Raw genomic sequence first — 21,622 nt, forward strand, 5'->3', positions numbered from 1 at the left:
TAGTTTGTGTGACTCTCACACCACACTTGTTGAGACATCATTTAAAATGCAAACCACTAATCAGCACTAAATCTGTCTTGCAACAATTAAGTTTTTTTAATCTTAAAGGCAGAGTCCTGATTACTACACACTTAAGTGCTTGAAATGTCCAACTCTACGAGGAGACAATAATTTTCAGTAAACCACATGAATTACTGTATATTTCTCTCTCAACCACTGCAAATGCATAGGCAGTAATATTTTTTAATTTTGATAGATACGTACCGTTCCAAAGCTTTCATCCATGATTCTACCTTTGCGCTTTTACTGTGAATATGAACCCTTGTAACAAACTGCCTGTAACGTTACTTTTGAAAACAATTTATTTTTTTTATCCTTGGAGTAATGTCTTTGTGATAAGATATTTTACACCCAATATGTTAATGCATTTGTATTACATGTTTATTGAATTTATTAGTATTAAAAGAATCTTTTTTTTTTTGGACCAGTTCATATCTGTGAAGTATTACTCAGACAGATACTGTAACTTCTCCCACTAGATAAACATTACCAGAATGGTAACTATGTATCCTAACCATGTACTTACATATAAACATTATGTAACCAAAAGGTGATCTCTGCATGTGATTTTTAGATAACATGGCATTGTAGTCAATGAAGCGATACAAACAGCTAAGCTTTGGAAACAGACGCACTGCAGGACAAGCAGAAATCAGACCTTTTAACGACGTCACATATGTGCAGATGGACAATGTGGGACAGACTGTGAGTAGTGTGAAAAGTGGGCAACAAAAGAAATTAAAACAAGCCTGCAGTTAAGTTACAGTCTTTCAATGGTTTCACGTGAAGTGCTACAACATTATGGACTCTTTTAAGTGAAAATTGTGAATCTTCTTTTGTATTTCATTTACTCTAAGGTTAAAAATTGTATGTTTTCCTTTACTGAGTATAACAATTTCAGTGTTAGAATAATTCAAAGGAAACAGTCCCATTAAAAATTTTAATTTATTTAAAAACATATTCTTGGCAGTTCCATTATTCTGGTGTCAGAATTTTGTTCGCATTTTCATACTTACAAAATTCTTGGGGGGCTATTGTAATGGAACTGACAAATAGACATCATTTTATTTTATTATACACTAAAGTCGTGTTAAAAAAGCTTTTGCTTAAGATAATACTAAGTTAGGTGTTGCGATCAATAATCGATATTGGAATTGTATGTTCTTTGTAGCTTATGACCGTGATCTTTGGTCTACAACGGGTTTTCGGCCACTTGAGTCTTGGCCACGGTTGAGTGTAGTTGTGTATATAGTTTTGGCAATAAATGTGTTTTTGATACAAAGAAACCGTGGAATACTGCATCATTTTTCGATAGTCCAGTAATAATTAAAAAACCCGCACCTTTTCTTGGACCCAGAGCAGCAAAGGAATCATCACCTAGACAACGAGAAGCCACATGGACAACACAGACTCAGCAGCATCAACAAAGGAGACATCATGGCCAGCTCTACTAAAGTACTATACAGCCATTAGCCACACCGTAACGGTGTCCTTATGGAGATAACTCTTCCTGCACAGTAGAGCGGGTTCGTGACAACCTCCATCAGCTTCAATGGAGATGCTGAAAAGTTAGGAGTGGAGACAGTATACTAGGATTGAAGTGGTCCACACAGGATTTGCTTTCCAGACACTTCACTTGCTCTCTGATTGCCAAATCAGTTACTGTTTCTGGCCAGATCAAGTCTCATCTGTTATAATTTATGCACAGATAAACAACTAGCCACATATTACTCTTGGTTGATGTCCTACACAGTGATTGTTGAAGTGCAGTGATCTAACACTGAAGTAAACCAAAAGTATAAGTGTACCAAGTAAATAATTAACAAATTCCCTAATTACATTGTCCTTTTGAAAATGTCACCAATAAGACAATTTTGAAGATAGAACTACAATAATTGGTATTTGATTTCCCAGTTAGAAATAGAAAAAATAAGCATTTCAGTATTTATGGGTATTCACCCACTAAGGTGGTAAAATAGTTGGTGAAATTTTTTTTTTTGAAAATAAATCATTATCAAACAATTACTAAACTATTTTTAAAGTTACACCTGTCGAAACTGGTATTCGACTTCTCACTTACAAATAAAAAAACATGTGTTTCAGTGTTTTTGGAAATTCAACCCCTGAGGGGTGAAATAGGGGATGAAAATTTTTAAGAAAATATTTCATTATCTTAAAAAGTTTTGAAGTTAAACCTACAAGAATTGGTATTTCAATTCTCAGTTTGATGTGAAGAAATATCACCGCAAGAACGAGAAAGGCATGATTAACAAAAACATTGGACACCTGTCAATATTGCTGTTTGGTCAGAAGTGTGTTTGGAAAAGACCATTCTTCCATGGCCTTAATTAGCATGGATACATTAGAAGGTGTTGCAATTTGAGAATACAATAAAAATTTGATTAAATAAAATAAAAAAAAATCCCTGTAGACTATGTTCTCAACACAAGTAAGGCAGAGGGCGCCAAGCTAGGGATAATAGTTAAGTGGCTAAGCCCTGAGTTAAAACTGAATATTTTTGGTACTGTGCACATGCCATATAAATAACACTACTGAAGATACTTGCAAAACAAAAAAATTATTGGAGGGAATAACAATGTAACAGGGGGAAAAGATCCACATGCTTTGTTACGCAACCAGTGACTTGACTGAAATGTCAACAGCTCACCACTCTCAGTACATTCATACAGTGGGAGGGGGGGGGGGGTAGTAATGTGATAAAACTGGTTTTGGTTGTTTCTCAGGCACCCAGCTCTCATGCACACACCAATACAAATGGTGGTGTCATGTGTGGGCCATGTAAGCTGTAGCCTCAGCACTGCATTCACATCTACCAGTCATTCCTCCATAAATTGATTGGCCTGTTACAACTGTTTCCATTTTTATCTCATTTTCTACTTCTGAAATAATGGTTGTTTGTCAACATGGTCTTATCCACAGTTATGTCTCATCTTGATCTTGAATGTGTAAATGATCAGTACCTATCCTGACATTTCACTTTCTGGTTCAGCTATTTTAGTCAAAGAATAGTAATACTCTTGGACAAGGAAGTATCCTTAATCCATTTTACATTATTATTTAACATATTCTGCTTTTGTAGGTTATATTAAATTTTTGACAGAAGAAGGGAAATTTGACAGTAATTTGCCACATCTTTTTGGAGCATTTTTTAAATAGTAATTTCACTTCTGTATGTTTCAGCAGATAAATGGTGAGTGTTGAGAAGTAGGAGAATGCCATATGGGAGAATGCCAAATGAGGACAGAGATATGGGGAGGAAGAGGGAGAGAAAAATGTTTAGTTTTTTTAGGTGGTTAATCCTTTGGTTAGCAACATGATTATCACAAAAATCTTCTCTTTTAGACATTTAAAGCATTTATTTCACCAAATACAAAACAGTACAAATTGGCTGTCACATTAATATATAGTTATGGTATCTGAAATAGTATACAAATTTCTAAAGCATGTCAAAAAATAAGTTTTGTGAAGAAAAAGAAATAGAAAATACTCTTTCTGAAGCTTTGTGCCCACATTTCTTTCTCAGTTATATCAGAATAGTTTGCACTTATACTGGGAACTGTTACCAGTGAAGGAAGTGGCATGGTAGTGTAGCAATCCTGGCAAAGATGGATTTTACTGTGGCTGTTTTATAACACTATTGCTTTATTATTCTGCCATTAAATTACACAAGACATAAAAACAGTTTATTATATTATCAGTACAAGAAATTTTTGATGTAATGTGTGTCAGTAATTGAGAAAGGCTAGTTAAAGATGGTACATGTTGTAATGCCACAGGGCATACTAAACTTCATTCAACTAATGTTTGTAATGTATGGTGGTATCCACAGGAATGTCAATAAATGCTTGCTTGTTACAAACCCATTTATCTTGTACACAGTCATACCATGCAGCCATTTTTCAAACACAAGTTGAACACCTATATTTTCTTGGTTCCTTGATTAATTCAAGCACATGATGATACAAAAAATAGATTTCTTCGTCATGGTTTGTGTATTTTTCATTGATATCACTCATGTTCCTATGATAAATTATAAAAATTATTGTACAGCTAACTAAAATAAAATAAATGGCCAAACAGAAGTATAAAAACTAAATAAAATAAAAGATTTGCACATGCCCTGACAAGAGCATTAACAAATTTTCAGATCTTACCAACATTAATGGATGTAATGATGTATTACATGAAATAAGAAGAACGAATAGCAGTGATAACAATGTGAGCCAGTAACTATACAAATATACACATGGTTAATAGTGTAAATGAAGTTTCATTTTGTACATGATATATACAATAGTAACAATTCATATATCTGCCATAACAATGCAGTAAGCTAGCACTGATAAATGAGATTGTTGTGTGCCATTGTCTCAATTTAAGAAATATATTATAATGTAATGTATAACAATACATATAAAAATCTTTTTCTGGTGGGTAATTAAAGCCTATGTGCACTTACATTCTCAAGCTCAGAAGCTTTTGTTTTCATCAATGTCACTGCTATGTGTAATGACATACAAAATTCATCCAATTTTGTTTATAGATCATTACATTTTAACATTAAAAGAATAGGTGCATTCAAAATTACACGTCAAAATAATTTCATTATATTCTGATTTTCATTCTTATGAGGTTCTTCGTTTATTCCCCACGGAAGCTAAACGCCGCATCCAGAAGGAAACAAATGCCATTAATGATCGCCAGTGCTCCCTTTGAGAGACCTTTGTCCCTCAGGTCCCCCTTATACATGTTTTCATAATACTGAATGCTGAGGGCACCTGCTGCCACAAAGAGAGCACAACCAGCCAGGCTGTAGAAGATATCCTGAAAATAAATTTATAAATTAGGCTTGCTGGCTTTAGAGCATAAGTGTGAAGAAGAACCACCGAATGATAGTACAGAGAAAAAAGACTTCTTTACCAATTCTCAAAATGTACAGAAAACAGAGAGAAATGAGATGATGATGAAAACAAAATATTTGGTTTGTGTTTGTTTATTATTGGCTACAGGAATGGGTGTGGGTTGCAAAAGTTCTGGAGAAATGAAGAGGCTTGCGCAGGATAGACTAGCGGAGGGTGCTGCAAAAGCCTAGTCTTTTGACTCAAGATTACAACACAACTTCTGATTTTTGCACGTTGGGATGGAATGTGCTGGGCCCACAGCAGAAGTCGTTTTCATACAGGGGTGAAACATTTTCACCATGCATCTGCCAAATTTTATTTATTTACTGGTCAGTTTCAGAGCATTATAGTTCAATTTTCAGAGAAAATACTTCAAATGAATAGAATGAACTGTTTACATTGAACATGTAATTCTAATGTTCTGAAATGAGTCTGCAAATAAATAAAATTTCATAATCGTGTGGTGATATTTTTTTCTACATATACACCTACAACAACAAATGATAACAAGCAAACTGCCAGAGTAAATATATTACACAATGCTGGCTTTCATAGCAAGTTCAAAAATGGCTCTGAGCACTATGCGTTTCATAGCAAGTATTTGTGCCCTTGATGAATTTTGTTTTTCCAGTACTGTGTTTCTATCAAGATAGAATCATTATTATGCTAGTATGTACAGAGGGGCCATAGCAATTTTTAAGGGATCCACTGTTCCTTGCTCAAAGATAAGTATACTCTGCTCACACAGGTCGAAGGAAGGTAAAGAATTGATAGTCGAGCACTGGAGAGTGCTGAGCGAGTGATTTTGTTGTCAGAGTCAATGAGTACAGTGCTTGTTGTAATGGTATAATGGGAGGAGACTTTTCATACGCGCTGAGTGTTTCCCCATAGTCATGGGGTGACCCTCAGCAAACCTTAAGAATGATACTGGAGGTGAAAAAGTATTTGTTTTGCCAAAAAGTGATCATAAAAAAGTTACAGAGTGCCAATATTATGCATTTGCATCTACTGCACCAGCCAAGGACTGCAGTGTGTAGATTACTATCCCAGCATGTGATAAAATTTCAATGTTCCTGGCTCGTGTTGAGCTTATATGTGAATAGATGTGTACAACAAAGGTACTGACCAGGGGCAGTGGCAAGGGGAGGGAGGGGCCATGGGGGCTATAGAGCACCCCTCCCCCCCCCCCCAGTGGAGTATCATATTACAATGGATAAAATGACTTCATAAATCAGCAAATATATTACTCCAACAGATTCAATCATTTTTTAAATAATTATGTAACAATATAGGTTACAATGTATTTCAAACACATCTTAACAAAAGAATAAGAGCAGCAAACAGCTTACTATCCAAACCAATAAATATCATTTAATTTAAAATGGGCATCTTATTATTTATTAATACACATTTTTTACCCTGAACTTCAAAACAGTTTCCAAAAACTACTTCAAGCAAAACCAAATTTTACCAATTATTATATTATTATATTATTATCTGACAAACATCTCCCATATCAGTTAAAACCGATCAGCTCTTATTCATCAAGGAGTGGTCAGTAAAGTAAAATATCAAGCTGCTAGATTATTAAATCTCCAAGATAGCAACTTTAACAGGGGGTGTTTCAATTTGGTTACCATGCCAAGGACCTGTTCTTACGACTGATCAATAATGAATATTAAATCCTGCAGAGTGTGATGCAATATAACTTAAAGTAAAATATTGTGCAAAGGAGAACTGTCATTTGGACTGTATAGTGCAATAATACCTTACAATAATACCTTGTATATCACGAACAAACTTGTTTTCACTATATCAGACAATAGAAGCTGTGCTAATCAAGTGCAGACATTAAAATTTGCATGTATAAATGTGAAATTAAGACATTAAAGGAAGACACACGTGGATATTGTTGCAACAGAATAAGTCAAATATTCATCAGAAAGTTAGTGGAGAAGCAATTTTCCATTGCTTTTATGCCTGAAATTGCTGTTTGAACAGTTAAAATCAATTGCTTTCATATGGACCCATAAACTTTAATGCATATGTTAGATTCAACACATGATAATTGTTGAGTGATGTTACAGAGAGAAGCGAAGCTAAAAAGTAGGGTTTGCAAAGTGATGCTACATGCCACTGCAGCAAATACACGCAAGGAGTATCAATACAGCAGAGAAACCACTTTGAACTGCGACTACAGCAACTTAAGTGGCAAAATAGGGAACATCAGGCACCAACCTCGACATTTAGTGGTGAAACCCCAACCTATTTATCAGCTGCACCATCTGGCAGCTGAACTGGTGACTTCAAGCAACTACAGCCATACCGTGTGGTGAGTTATTCGACTACAATGCCAGCACAAGAAGTGAGTACAAGCAGAATGCCTGCATGACATGACCAGCCCTACACAAATAAAGGTACGCCAGCATCAGATATCAAACATCACAACTTGCTAGCTGCAGTGGGCGAGTGAAGACAATCTGCTAGTGTTATACTAAACCATATGACACAATCTTCAGAGGAATTACATCTATTTATCTTCACCCCAAATTCCGTGCTAAAACGTGTGATTTCAGTAAATAAAATTTAAGTCTTCATCAGCCCTGCTGTGAATGACTATGTTCACTGCATTTATTAACATTTCCAATTGTTTTACCACAATTTTACTTCTGCCCTGTAATTGTCTTTCATTTTGATCACTGTTTCTTTGAAGTACACAACAGTGCCAGAAACTGACCTCCACTCTATGCCCATCTTAACTTTTAAGTTTCTCTTACTTGGTTTGACACCAATATTACAGGGTGTACATAAAGTCTGGGAACATTGTACAGATGTCATACATATTACATTTTGAAGAGAAACTCTGAAAGATTTTTTTACAAACATTCGATACGCGAACCATGAGTGACCCGACAGATGTCAATACGGTAATCGAATTCTTACCATATCCATCCCATAATGACATCGTCAACTGTGGCAGTCGCTTCCCGTATTCTCTCCCGGAGCTCGGCTACATCATGTGGTAGAGGTGGTACGTACACCAGATCTTTAATGTGTCCCCACAGAGAAAAATCACACGGAATGAGATCTGGTGATCGGGGAGGCCATTTCATGAAACAGCTGTCCCCTTGTGTAGCACAGCCAATCCATCGATGCCGCAGCTCCGTGTTCAGGTACCCATGAACTTCATGATGAAATTGGGATGGAGCCCCATTCTGTTTAAAGATGAACAGAGTGTCCAACTGCACTTGAAATATCAGCCATTGGTGCAACATGTCCAAGTAGGAATATCCAATGACAGTGCTCTCAGTGAAGAAGAATGGCTCATACAGTTTTTGATGTGACAAGGCACAAAAAACATTTACCTTTTGGAAATCACGCTCAAATTCAATGCATTCATGTGGATGCTTTGTACCTTAGATTAGACAATTATACCTGTTCACTTTCCCATTAGTGTGAAAAGTGGCTTCATCACTAAAAATTAAGTGATCAACAATGCCATCCCCATCCTCATTCAATTGGGCAACTGTGAACAAAACTCAAAATGCTCATCTTTGTCGTCGTTGCTGATCTTCAGCAATAGCTCCAATTTGAATGGTTTCATAGACAGCTTCTGTCCACACTGTCATTGGAGCCATTTCGAGTTCACAGGATACACAACGCACCGATTTCTTTGGACTCCTTATGAATGTCTCTAGTACGCACACCACATTCACTTCACTCACATTGGGACATACGCTTCTCTTTGCCAGGCACAAGCAACCTGTCGTAATGAATTTTTTGTGCCAGTGGTAAATGGCCTTCCTTGTTGGTGGCTTCTTACCATGCTTGGTTCTAAACATCCATTGAACAGCTATAGCACACTTGTTTTTGTCAAACTCCAACACACAGAAAGCTCACTCCGCACCTGAACTCACTGTGTTTCCAACTAGTGCTGACTATCGGCAGATTACCAAACTACGCTGTGGCTGTATACATGAAAAAACTTTCAGGGCTTCTCCTCAAAATGACATATGTATGACATCTGTACAATATTTGGTTCTTGTGCAATAAATAATTGATAGAGTTCCTGGACTTCGTGTACACCCTGTATTCCTACTTCTTTTCCTCTTTCATCTCTGTTCCTTATCTGCATTTCCACGATTTAAAACTTCTTATTTTATCTCAGATTTTTGAAGAGTCTCTTCATCCATAAATGTCATATTTTCTGATTCTTTTTTTATTCTGTCTTCCATTACTGACCTTAAAGTCATGATTTCTTCTCTAGCCCCCTCCTCTTCTATGCAGCCAGAACTGCTTATCACGCAGTGGCTCCTCAGTTTTTCCTTCTGTACATCTTCATGTATTATATACAGAATTTACAAGTATGAGGCATAAAACTGGCTTTGTATTACATCCCTTCCCATATAGGATTTCATTCTTTCATTGACTTCACAAGACACCCATTATCTTTACACTTTTGATGTGATAACCTCTCCAAACCTAAAAATTTATTCTTTTGTTAGTCTGCTGAATTATCCTCAACACTTTCAATCACCAAGTTCAATGGCATCAGAGAATTTTCACTCTGTCTTGCTCTCTTTATTGATCAATATCAAGCATCATTACACACTCCTCCTTTATTGTTTTTCATTTCCTCCTACTACTCACCACTATCAAGTCATGATACAGATCCACATCCACACAGTGGTATGACTTTACAGTCCAGCATCTGATTCCACTATCTTTATCTAGTCATAATACAAACAATTCCTTTCTGATGGGGTTTTCTCAATTGAAGTGTATCACACACCTCTAGAAAGCTTTCTCCTTTCTCATTAGTTTCACCAAACTTCTATTCTCTGCTAATTATACCTTCTTTCTGTCCCTACGACAATGTTCCTTTCTCCCATGACTATGCAGTTTTCTTTTCCCTGCACATATTTTTTCAATTACTTGATTTTCTTGCTTATCTGCTGTATTTCACCATTGTCTATTTGACAAGTAAAATTGGAAAATGATTGTCACTGTTGGTTTCATTTCATTCTGGAGCATAATTTGACCATTAGAATGTAAACAATAACTTATTGTGTTTCCTTCTTTTCGTCCATCACATAATATAAGAGGAAGTCATTCAAGGTTCTTCAGTGGCATCTGAAACATTTTTTGCAATACCTGCTCTCAAAACAGGAATAATTATTAGTGCAAACGAAATACCAGCAATAGGTAGACGTTAGACATTAAGGATATGCATGAAGAGAAATATAACATAAGTAGCAGCAACGCAGATGGTGTCTAATGGAAATGAGATGGAAACAACTTTGAAGCCTCCAAAAATGTAGCTACAGGCAGACAAGTCAAGGAGGAGGGACGAACATAATATGAGACAGAACAGCATTCTAAAGGGAAAATTATTGTCTAGGAAGGAATACAGAAAATTTAAGATAGCCTCCAGTAAGTACCAGGTAAACATCAAGAGTGATAACAGATGGTTATCTGGTAAGCTGCAGGGGTGCAAACAAATTACTTTGTTCTAATAAATTTAGTACAACAAACTGAATGGATCCAGATAGGAGTGACATCATCAACAAATTGGAAGCAGACCAAGATAGACATTGAGGAGCATTAAAAAACACACAGCAGACATATAAAACTCGAACTGTCCAAATATGGAGAAATTCCAAATTTCGCAATTCATTTAATTTACACATAATCTTATTTTCTATTTCATATTTACTTTTTGCATCCATGCATGCATTTAAAATTTTGAAAACTGTACTTTCTTCAAAAGAATTGATGCAGATAGTGTTGACCTCAATTTCTTAATTTATTATTTTGAATTTTAATTGTAAAGACACATCATAATTATTACTTGAACTCCAAATCTTGAAATCTTTCCTTCAGAACATTAGACAACATAATCAAGAGTAAACTGAAAGACAAATGAAATAACATGAATATAATATATGGGTATTCTTACCACTCTTCTTCCAACAGGTTGTCCAGTAAACATTCCAACGAAAATGCCAATTAGGATAACAAGGAAGCCACCAAATGTTCCACAGATGATAAGCTGTTCATTTGCATCTTTTGCAGCAAAGCTGTGTAGATGCAAACCTATACAGGTGATAGTTAATGCCTGAAAGGTAAATATAATATATTAACAATATGCAAATTTCAGTTTAAGTAACTATCTCCTTTAAGGGCACATTAGACTTCTCTCAGGTGCACTAGCACATTTTATATTACTACCTTTATGTTGAAACCCAAAAATTATATATCATTAACAAAAGTCAGTTCATCTCATGGTACACAGTATTTTTATCTTCTGTTTATGTACTGGTAACATATATTTATAAACTTACAAACTAAGATTTTTTCTACAGTCATCAGTCTTCTAACTGGTTCAGTGCGGCCTGCCACGAAATCCTCCCTTGTGCCAACCTCATCATCTCAAAATTGCCTCACACTGAATGCCCTCAATTATTTGTTATATGAAATTATTTGCTTTATGTGAGGGTTGTACCAAAAGTAAGGTTCCCATATTTTTTACAAATAGAAGACATTGTTTATTGTTATTAATTTATGCATAGTTGAAAAGCTTACATTTTTGTCCATTTTTTTCGACACACTTTTGAAGACAGTGCTCCAGATTTTGTATTCCTAGGTCAAAGAAGTCTCCCACCAACCCGTTGGGGAAGCATGTGACTCTGATCGGACTTCATCATCGCTCTTGAAGCGTTTGCCACCTAAGTGTTCCTTTAGCTTTGGGAAGAGGTGATAATCGCTGGGGGCTAAGTCTGGTCTGTACAGGGGCTGGGGCAAAACAGTTGACGTGGGGTCGACTGTTGTCGTGAAGAAGGACTATGCCCTCCATGAGTCGTCCTCTCCAGCGATTCTGGATTGCTCACCGGAGTTTGGTCAATGTTTCACAATACCTGTCTGAGTTTATTGTCATACCAGGTTGCATGAAATCAATGAGGAGTACTCCCTTCTGATCCCAAAACACAGTCACCATAACGTTTCCTACCGACTGTGTTTGTTTGAATTTCTTTGGTGGTGTTGAACTGGAGTGACACCACTGACGAAATTGTTGTTTTGTTTTGGGGGTGTAACAAAACACCCAAGTTTCATCTCCCATGACGAACGAGTCCAACAACTTCTCCTTGTTGCCTCCCCCCTCACACTGTTGAAGAAACTTGTGAGCATCGTCAAGGTGTTGCTCCTTGTGTCTGTCAGTCAACATCCAGGGCACCCAGCGAGCACACACCTTGGGATAACCCAACGTTTCTTTTGAAGTTCTTCCAATTGTGCCATGGGAAGCTTCAGGAATGCATTCAACAAGTTCATGGACAGTGACCCTCTGACCTCCGAGCAGCTCACTGTTGATCTTCTGGACAATCACATCCAAAACCGGTGATCTTCCACTATGTTCTTTATCATGAACTTCCATGCGACACTCAGCAAAAGCCCTGCAGCATTTGTGGACGTGCTGAACAGACATGCACTCTTCACCATAAACCTCAGTCAGTTGCCATTGAATCTCCACAGGCGGTAACTTCCTTATGTGGAGAAAACCGGAGTACTGCTCAAACCTCGCACTTCGCGGAAGCTGCGATCAACACTTCCATCTCTGATGGTTGCCAAGCCAACACTGAGCAACGTAGCAAATCACGGATGGGCAGGCTTGAGAGTGAGGGAACCATTGCGCACGGCACAGTTGTCGGATCTAGCCTAGCACCTTCTCTCAAGGCTGTAGCTCATTGGGAACCTTACTTTTGGTACAACCCTTATACTACAGTCACACTTTCATTGTGACTACTGTCTATTGTTTTCAGTACCAAGTACCATCATCGGGCCACCTACATGGGAAGCAAACTTGATGACTGTGCACAGGGGATGGCCTGATGATAATACATGGTACTTAAACCAGTAGATGGTAGGCAAGATAAAAGTGTCACTGTAGATTAAATATGTTTCTCTGATATTGTTGTTTGCTGTTCAAACTTACAGTATGTTGGGAATATGTGTTTCTTAGATGTATTCCAATCTCTGCCTTCCCCTACAGTTTTTACCTTCTACAGTTCCCTCCCCATAGTACCACGGAAATTATTACCTGATGTCTTAAAAGGTGTCCTATCATCCAGTCCCTTCTTCTTGTCAGTATTTTTCCGTAAGTTCACTTTTTTCTCTAATTTTATGAAGAACCTCCTCATTCCTTTTCAACATTATTTTATAGCACAACATTTCACTTGCTTCATTTCTCCTCTTTTCTGGCTTTTCCACCATCTATGATTCACTATAATACAAGCTGTGAGCCAAATGCACAAGTTCAGAAATTTCTTTATAAAATAAATAAAGTCTATTGTCAGATACTAGTGGACTCCTTGTGATTAAAAATGCTCCATTTGCCTGTGGTAGTCTTCTTTTTATGTCCCACTTGATCTGACCATTATGCATTATTTTGCTTCCATGGTAGCAGAATTCCTTCACTTCATCTGATTTGTGGACACTAATTTTGATGTTAAGTTTATCACTAATCTCATTTATGTCACTCCTCATTACGTTTGTATTTCTTCTCTTTCCTCTCAATCTCCTTTTATTCTGTTCTCATTAGACTCTTAATTTTATTCAACAGGTCCTGTAATTACTCTTAACTTTCACTGAGGATAACAATGTCTTTGAATATTATCACTAACATCCATTTGCCCTGATTTTTAAACCCGTTATTGAACCTTTCTTTCATTTTTGTCATTGCTTCTTTGATTTATAGATTGTACAGTCGGGGTAAGAAACTGCATATCTGTCTGACAGCCATCTGAGAACTTCATTCTTGCTTGATCTTCCATTCTTATCGTTCCCTCTTGTTATTGTACATATTGCACATTAACCACCTTTCCTTGCAGTTAACACCAATTTTTCTGAGAATTTCAAATTTCTTACATCATTTTAAACTGTTGAATGCTTTTTATAGGCTGACAATCCTCTGAAAGTAATCTTGATTTTTCTTTCATCTTGCTTCCTTTATCAAGCACATCAGAACAGCAGCTCTGGTCCCTTTACCTTTCCAGAAGCCAATCTGCTTGTCATCTGTCAGTTCTTTGACTTTCTTTTCCATTCTTCTGTATATTATTCCCGTCAGGAACTTGTATTCATGAGCTGTTAAGCTGATTGTGTGATAATTCTCCCACTTATCTGCCCTTGCTGTCTTCGCGGTTGTGAGGATGATATTTTTCCAAAAATCAGTTTTCCGGTCTCATAGATTCTACACACCAACTTAAACAGTCAATTGGTTGTCCACTCACCCAATTGGTTTTAGAATTTCTGAAGAAATGTTGTCCATCCCTTCTGCCTTATTGCATCACAAGTCTTCCAAAGCTCTGTTAAACATGAAGTTCTAGACGAAGAGGCTCTAACTGTACTCAAGATGCAGCTCCTTTAACCCTTCCTCCTATGTGGAGAATTTAATGCATAAAATATACTTTGGGGGCTTCACAACCACATACCCCATGGGCAGAGCAATTCAGAGCCTTCTAATGTCATCACGTACACGTCTGCTAAACAGGGGGCAGAGCATGCACTTCACCACTGCAACAGAATCATTCACTGCTATCTATTGCTCAGTCAGGCGGGCATGCAGCCGCATAAATTCAGCTTCTTCTTCTAATATTTCAGCTGAATACCATCCAGCCATCTTCACAGTGAGCCGATGTGACTAACGCTCCAGCACCTGCTCCGTCCTTTTAAACCTGAGAACCGAACATGCAGTGGTTCGGTCCTTGGTTTAAAAGGACCATACAGTGGTTCGGTCATCGGGTTTGAAAGGGTGGACCAAGTGCTGGAGCATTTGTCACCTCGGCTCACTCCGAAGATGGCTGGATGGTATTCAGCCGAAATATTAGAAGAAGAAGCTGAATTTATGCGGCTGCACTCCTGAAATTTTATGGAAAAATGTGAATGCTGCACAGCCAGCTTCCTGTATCTGAACACTGTGAAGCATCCAGAATTGGGTGCATCTTACTACCAAAATTATCCACCCCCGTCGCTGCAACCATTGCACAGTCCTCAGGACAGCTACAAAGACAACCTGTCCATCAGCTGAACAACAAAATAATGCCTCTACGCAGCCAGAGACAAGCAGATGGCACTGTGCAACCATATTAGTTCAGGTGCCAGCAAACTGCTGTGAACCTTGCACCCTTTCACATAATGAGAGCAAAATGTTGCCAAGTTATTGGAGAGTGCAAGAAGAGATCATGGCTATAATTCATGAACATCATAAGCCATACCATTAAGGTTGTCTGGGAGACCATGCAGGGAGACCACGCACAATGCTACAACAAAAATTTTTTGTTGCGTACCCAGTGAAATAAAATGTTTGACAGACAACAAAGTAAAATTTGAAAACAAACTGAAAAAGTTTCTCCTTGGCCACTCCTTCTATTCCATTGAAGAATTTCTATTATTGTAATGTGTAAAAGATAGTGGGTAGGAATTAAAGTAACTCACATTGTATACACTGCCAGGAAAAAGTAGTACATCTGGAAAGACAGCATCGCTTTTGTCCTCGTGATGACATATGCCTCCTGGGGGATAGTAAATGTACTGATAATGGTTCCTTTCACAAAATTTCCATGCAAGTTGGTATCAGTGGTCACATAAACATTCTCACACTTGTAGAACAGGTTCCGGATGTCCGCACAGCACAGACATCTGTTAGGATTGTCAAATTGTTGTAAGGGCAGCAGTGGCAGATCATACAGCTGCCAAAGCATTGATAAGATGGCTTGTGAGCCCATATGTGTCAACACAAATTGGTGTGGACAAGTTATTAACAGTGGTACTATGGGCATGCATACCTCTATCCCATCTTCTACTCATGCCACAGCATCAATATGTACAGCATGTCTGGTGGCATCAGATGATCATTTGCAAGATGGAATAGCTCAACGTGGTCTTCAGCAATGAAAGCAGATCCTGCCTGCATGCAAGTGATGGTCATTTGCATGAACGACACAGACCCACTGAGCACTGTCTCATAGACTGCATTCATCCAAAACACACTGGACCCAACCCAGGCCTTATGGTCTGGGGTGCGATAAGCTACAACTCTCGTTCATCTTTGGTGTATGTGGAGGGGATGGTACCAGCACTCGTTAGACTCATTCTTTTGCCCTCCTTGCAACATGGAGGTGATACGTTGTTCCAACAGGATAATGCTCGCCCACCCACTGCCTGTGAAACTCAATGTGCTTTGCAAGATGTGCAGCAAATTTCCTGGCCAGCAAGATCTCTGGACTTGTCTCCAAATGAGCATATGTGAAATATGATGGGAGGAGAAATGACTCACCAACCAACAACTCCTATAGAACTACACTCATGCTCATAAATTAAGGATAATGCTGATACATGGTGAAACAACGCTCTGGTGGTCGATTTGCGGGTTTAAATCGCCTCGTGGTATGACCATGTGGCGCATTTGACCAGCGGTCATTGCATGGTGGTGCTGGCAGCAGTCCACATATGCAGAGGTGTGTTGGTGCATGTCAGAGTACGGTGCAGCGAGTAAGTGTGCAGATGTTTTCAGACATGTTAATGGTGACTGTGTGTTGTAAATGGCTCAAAGAACACATATTGATGATGGTGTGAGGGGTAGAATAGGGCGACTGGAGGCTGGTCAAACACAGCAGGTTGTAGCACGGGCCCTCCATGTGCCACAAAGTGTGATCTCAAGATTAAGGCAACGATTCCAGCAGACAGGAAACGTGTCCAGGTGCTACAGTACGGGACATCCACAGTGTACAATACCACAAGAAGACCAGTATCTCACCATCAGTGCCCACAGACGGCCAAGGAGTACTGCAGGTAACCTTATTCGGGACATTACCGCAGCCACTGGAACAGTTGTCTCCAGACACACAGTCTGAAGACGACTGAACAGACATGGTTTATTAGCCTGGAGACCTGCAAGGTGCATTCCACTGACCCCTGGTCACAGGAGAGCCTGTAAAGCTTGGTGTCAAGAACACAGTACATGGTCATTGGAACAGTCATCCCAGGTTATGTTCACGTAAGAGTCCAGGTATAGTCTGAACAGTGAGTCTTGCCAGGTTTTCATATGGCATGAACCAGGAACCACACTTTTTTTTTTTTTTTTTTTTTTTTTTTTTTTTTTTTTTTTTTTTGCCCCCCCATCAGTCTACTGGCTGGTTGGATGCGGCCCGCCACGAATTCCTTTCCTGTGCTAACCTCTTCATCTCAGAGTAGCACTTGCAACCTACTTCCTCAATTATTTGCCTGACGTATTCCAAACTCTGTCTTCCTCTACAGTTTTTGCCCTCTACAGCTCCCTCTAGTACCATGGAAGTCATTCCCTCATGTCTTAGCAGATGTCCTATCATCCTGTCCCTTCTCCTTATCAGTGTTTTCCACATATTCCTTTCCTCTCCGATTCTGCATAGAACCTCCTCATTCCTTACCTTATCAGTCCACCTAATTTTCAACATTCGTCTAAAGCACCACATCTCAAATGCTTCGATTCTCTTCTGTTCCGGTTTTCCCACAATCCATGTTTCACTAACATACAGTGCTGTACTCCATATGTACATCCTCATAAATTTCTTCCTCAAATTAAGGCCGGTATTTGATATTAGTAGACTTCTCTTGGCCAGAAATGCCTTTTTTGCCATAGCGAGTCTGCTTTTGATGTCCTCCTTGCTCCGTCTGTCATTGGTTATTTTACTGCCTAGGTAGCAGAATTCCTTAACTTCATTGACTTCATAACCATCAATCCTGATGTTAAGTTTCTCGCTGTTTTCATTTCTACTACTTCTCATTACCTTCATCTTTCTCCGATTTACTCTCAAACCATACTGTGTACTCATTAGACTGTTCATTCCGTTCAGCAGATCATTTAATTCTTCTTCACTTTCACATTCCGTTCAGCAGATCATTTAATTCTTCTTCACTTTCACTCAGGATAGCAATGTCATCAGCGAATCGTATCATTGATATCCTTTCACCTTGTATTTTAATTACACTCCTGAACCTTTCTTTTATTTCCATCATTGCTTCCTCGATGTACAGATTGAAGAGTAGGGGCGAAAGGCTACAGCCTTGTCTTACACCCTTCTTAATACGAGCACTTCGTTCTTAATCGTCCACTCTTATTATTCCCTCTTGGTTGTTGTACATATTGTATATGACCCATCTCTCCCTATAGCTTACCCCTACTTTTTTCAGAATCTCGAACAGCTTGTACCATTTTATATTGTCGAACGCTTTTTCCAGGTCAACAAATCCTATGAAAGTGTCTTGATTTTTCTTTAGCCTTGCTTCCATTATTAGCCGTAACGTCAGAATTGCCTCTCTCGTCCCTTTACTTTTCCTAAAGCCAAACTGATCGTCACCTAGCGCATTCTCAATTTTCTTTTCCATTCTTCTGTATATTATTCTTGTAAGCAGCTTCAAAGCATGATTGTGCGATAATTCTCGCACTTTTCAGCTCTTGCCGTCTTCGGAATTGTGTGGATGATGCTTTTCCGAAAATCAGATGGTATGTCGCCAGACTCATATATTCTACACACCAACGTGAATAGTCATTTTGTTGCCACTTCCCCCAATGATTTTAGAAATTCTGATGGAATGTTATCTATCCCTTCTGCCTTATTTGACCGTAAGTCCTCCAAAGCTCTTTTAAATTCCGATTCTGGATCCCCTATTTCTTCTAAATCGACTCCTGCTTCTTCTTCTATCACATCAGACAAATCTTCACCCTCATAGAGGCTTTCAATGTATTCTTCCCACCTATCTGCTCTCTCCTCTGCATTTAACAGTGGAATTCCCGTTGCACTCTTAATGTTACCATCGTTGCTTTTAATGTCACCAAAGGTTGTTTTGACTTTCCTGTATGCTGAGTCTGTCCTTCCGACAATCATATCTTTTTCGATGTCTTCACATTTTTCCTGCAGCCATTTCGTCTTAGCTTCCCTGCACTTCCTATTTATTTCATTCCTCAGCGACTTGTATTTCTGTATTCCTGATTTTCCCGGAACATGTTTGTACTTCCTCCTTTCATCAGTCAACTGAAGTATTTCTTCTGTTACCCATGGTTTCTTCGCAGCTACCTTCTTTGTACCTATGTTTTCCTTCCCAACTTCTGTGATGGCCCTTTTTAGAGATGTCCATTCCTCTTCAACTGTACTGCCTACTGCGCTATTCCTTATTGCTGTATCTATAGCGTCAGAGAACTTCAAATGTATCTCGTCATTCCTTAGTACTTCCGCATCCCACTTCTTTGCGTATTGATTCTTCCTGACTAATGTCTTGAACTTCAGCCTACTCTTCATCACTACTATATTGTGATCTGAGTCTATATCTGCTCCTGGGTACGCCTTACAGTCCAGTATCTGATTTCGGAATCTCTCTCTAACCATGATGTAATCTAATTGAAATCTTCCCGTATCTCCCGGCCTTTTCCAAGTATACCTCCTCCTCTTGTGATTCTTGAACAGGGCATTCGCTATTACTAGCTGGAACTTGTTACAGAACTCAATTAGTCTTTCTCCTCTTTCATTCCTTGTCCCAAGCCCATATTCTCCTGTAACCTTTTCTTCTACTCCTTCCCCTACAACTGCATTCCAGTCGCCCATGACTATTAGATTTTCGTCCCCCTTTACATACTGCATTACCCTTTCAATATCCTCATACACTTTCTCTATCTGTTCATCTTCAGCTTGCGACGTCGGCATGTATACCTGAACTATCGTTGTCGGTGTTGGTCTGCTGTCGATTCTGATTAGAACAACCCGGTCACTGAACTGTTCACAGTAACACACCCTTTGCCCTACCTTCCTATTCATAACGAATCCTACACCTGTTATACCATTTTCTGCTGCTGTTGATATTAGCCGATACTCGTCTGACCAGAAATCCTTGTCTTCCTTCCACTTCACTTCACTGACCCCTACTATATCTAGATTGAGCCTTTGCATTTCCCTTTTCAGATTTTCTAGTTTCCCTACCACGTTCAAGCTTCTCACATTCCATGCCCCGACTCGTACAACATTATCCTTTCATTGATTATTCAATCTTTTTCTCATGGTAACCTCCCCCTTGGCAGTCCCCTCCCGGAGATCCGAATGGGGGACTATTCCGGAATCTTTTGCCAATGGAGAGATCATCATGACACTTCTTCAATTACAGGCCACATGTCCTGTGGATACACATTACGTGTCTTTAATGCAGTGGTTTCCATTGCCTTCTGCATCCTCATGTCGTTGATCATTGCTGATTCTTCCGCCTTTAGGGGCAATTTCCCACCCCTAGGACAAGAGAGTGCCCTGTACCTCTACCCGCTCCTCCGCCCTCTTTGACAAGGCCGTTGGCAGAATGAGGCTGACTTCTTATGCCGGAAGTCTTCGGCCGCCAATGCTGATTATTTATCAAAATTTAGGCAGTGGTGGGGATCGAACCCGGGACTGAAGACGTTTTGATTATGAATCAAAGACGCTACCCCTAGACCACGGGTACACCCCAACCCCTTAATGCCCTTGAAAGGGACCTGTATGGATGTCGTGGTTTGATGGTGTGGGGTGGGATTATGATTGGTGCACGTACACCACTGCATGTCTTTGAAAGAGGAACTGTAGCAGGTCAGGTGTATCAGGACGTCATTTTGGACCAGTATGTCCACCTTCTCAGGGGTGCAGAGGGCCTCACCTTCCTCCTAATGGATGATAACGCATGGCCCCACCGAGCTGCCATCGTGGAGGAGTACCTTCAAACAGAAGATATCAGGCAAATGGAGTGCCCTGCCTCAGGTGAATGGAGTGGCCTGACTGTTCTCCAGACCTAAACTCCACCGAACTCATCTGGGATGCTCTAGGTCGACGTATTGCTGCACACCTTCAAACCCCTATGACACTTCAGGAGCTCCAACAGGCACTGGTGCAAGAATGGGAGGCTATACCCCAGCAACTACTCAACCGCCTGATCCAGAGTACGCCAACCGGTTGTGCGGCCTGTGTACATGTGCATGGTGATCATATCCCATATTGATGTCGGGGTACATGCGCAGGAAAGAGTGGCATTTTGTAGCACATGTGTTTCGGGACGGTTTTCTCAACTTATCACCAATACCGTGGACTTACAGATATGTGTCATGTGTGTTCTCTATGTGCCTATGCTATTAGTGCCAGTTTTGTGTAGTGCCACATTGTGTGGCACCACATTCTGCAATTATCCTTAATTTATGACCATGAGTGCACATAAGCATGTCAAGCAGGTGTGGAATAATGTATCCCAGAACAATATCTGCAATCTGCACGATCAACTGGATGCCATAGTCAGAGCCTTCATTGCCACCCTTGGAGGCTACAACACATTGGGTGTTTCAGCATGGGTCAATACTTGGTACTTAAGAACTGCTTGTGCTATTGATCTGCAAACGTAATCGGTTCATGTACTGTAGCAACAATAAATCTTTAGTGACCTGGATACCTCTAAAAGAGTGTATTAATTTTTTCTGGCAGTGTATTTAAAATAAGGAAATAAACAAATAAAAATAAAAGAATCTTTTAAATGTTAAGCATGTAGCCCATCTTTACAAATTAATTTGTGATGTGACTGTAAGATGACTCATTCCACATCATTATGACTTA

General features: G+C 39.2%; 1 protein-coding gene across 1 annotated transcript in view; it reads right to left on the bottom strand.

Annotated features, from left to right (window-relative positions):
- Positions 1-3,412: 3,412 nt before the first annotated feature.
- Positions 3,413-21,622, bottom strand: part of LOC126235949 (protein snakeskin-like) — a 118,461-nt gene continuing 100,251 nt past the window's right edge. The window contains exons 3-4 of the mRNA XM_049944919.1: positions 10,942-11,100; positions 3,413-4,905 (exon numbers count right to left, since the gene is read on the bottom strand). Of these exons, the coding sequence (XP_049800876.1) occupies positions 4,723-4,905; positions 10,942-11,100 (342 nt within the window). The 3' untranslated portion in view covers positions 3,413-4,722. The remainder of the gene's footprint in view (positions 4,906-10,941; positions 11,101-21,622) is intronic.

This window comes from Schistocerca nitens, chromosome 2 (genome assembly GCF_023898315.1).
Source record: "Schistocerca nitens isolate TAMUIC-IGC-003100 chromosome 2, iqSchNite1.1, whole genome shotgun sequence".
Classification (NCBI taxonomy): domain Eukaryota; kingdom Metazoa; phylum Arthropoda; class Insecta; order Orthoptera; family Acrididae; genus Schistocerca; species Schistocerca nitens.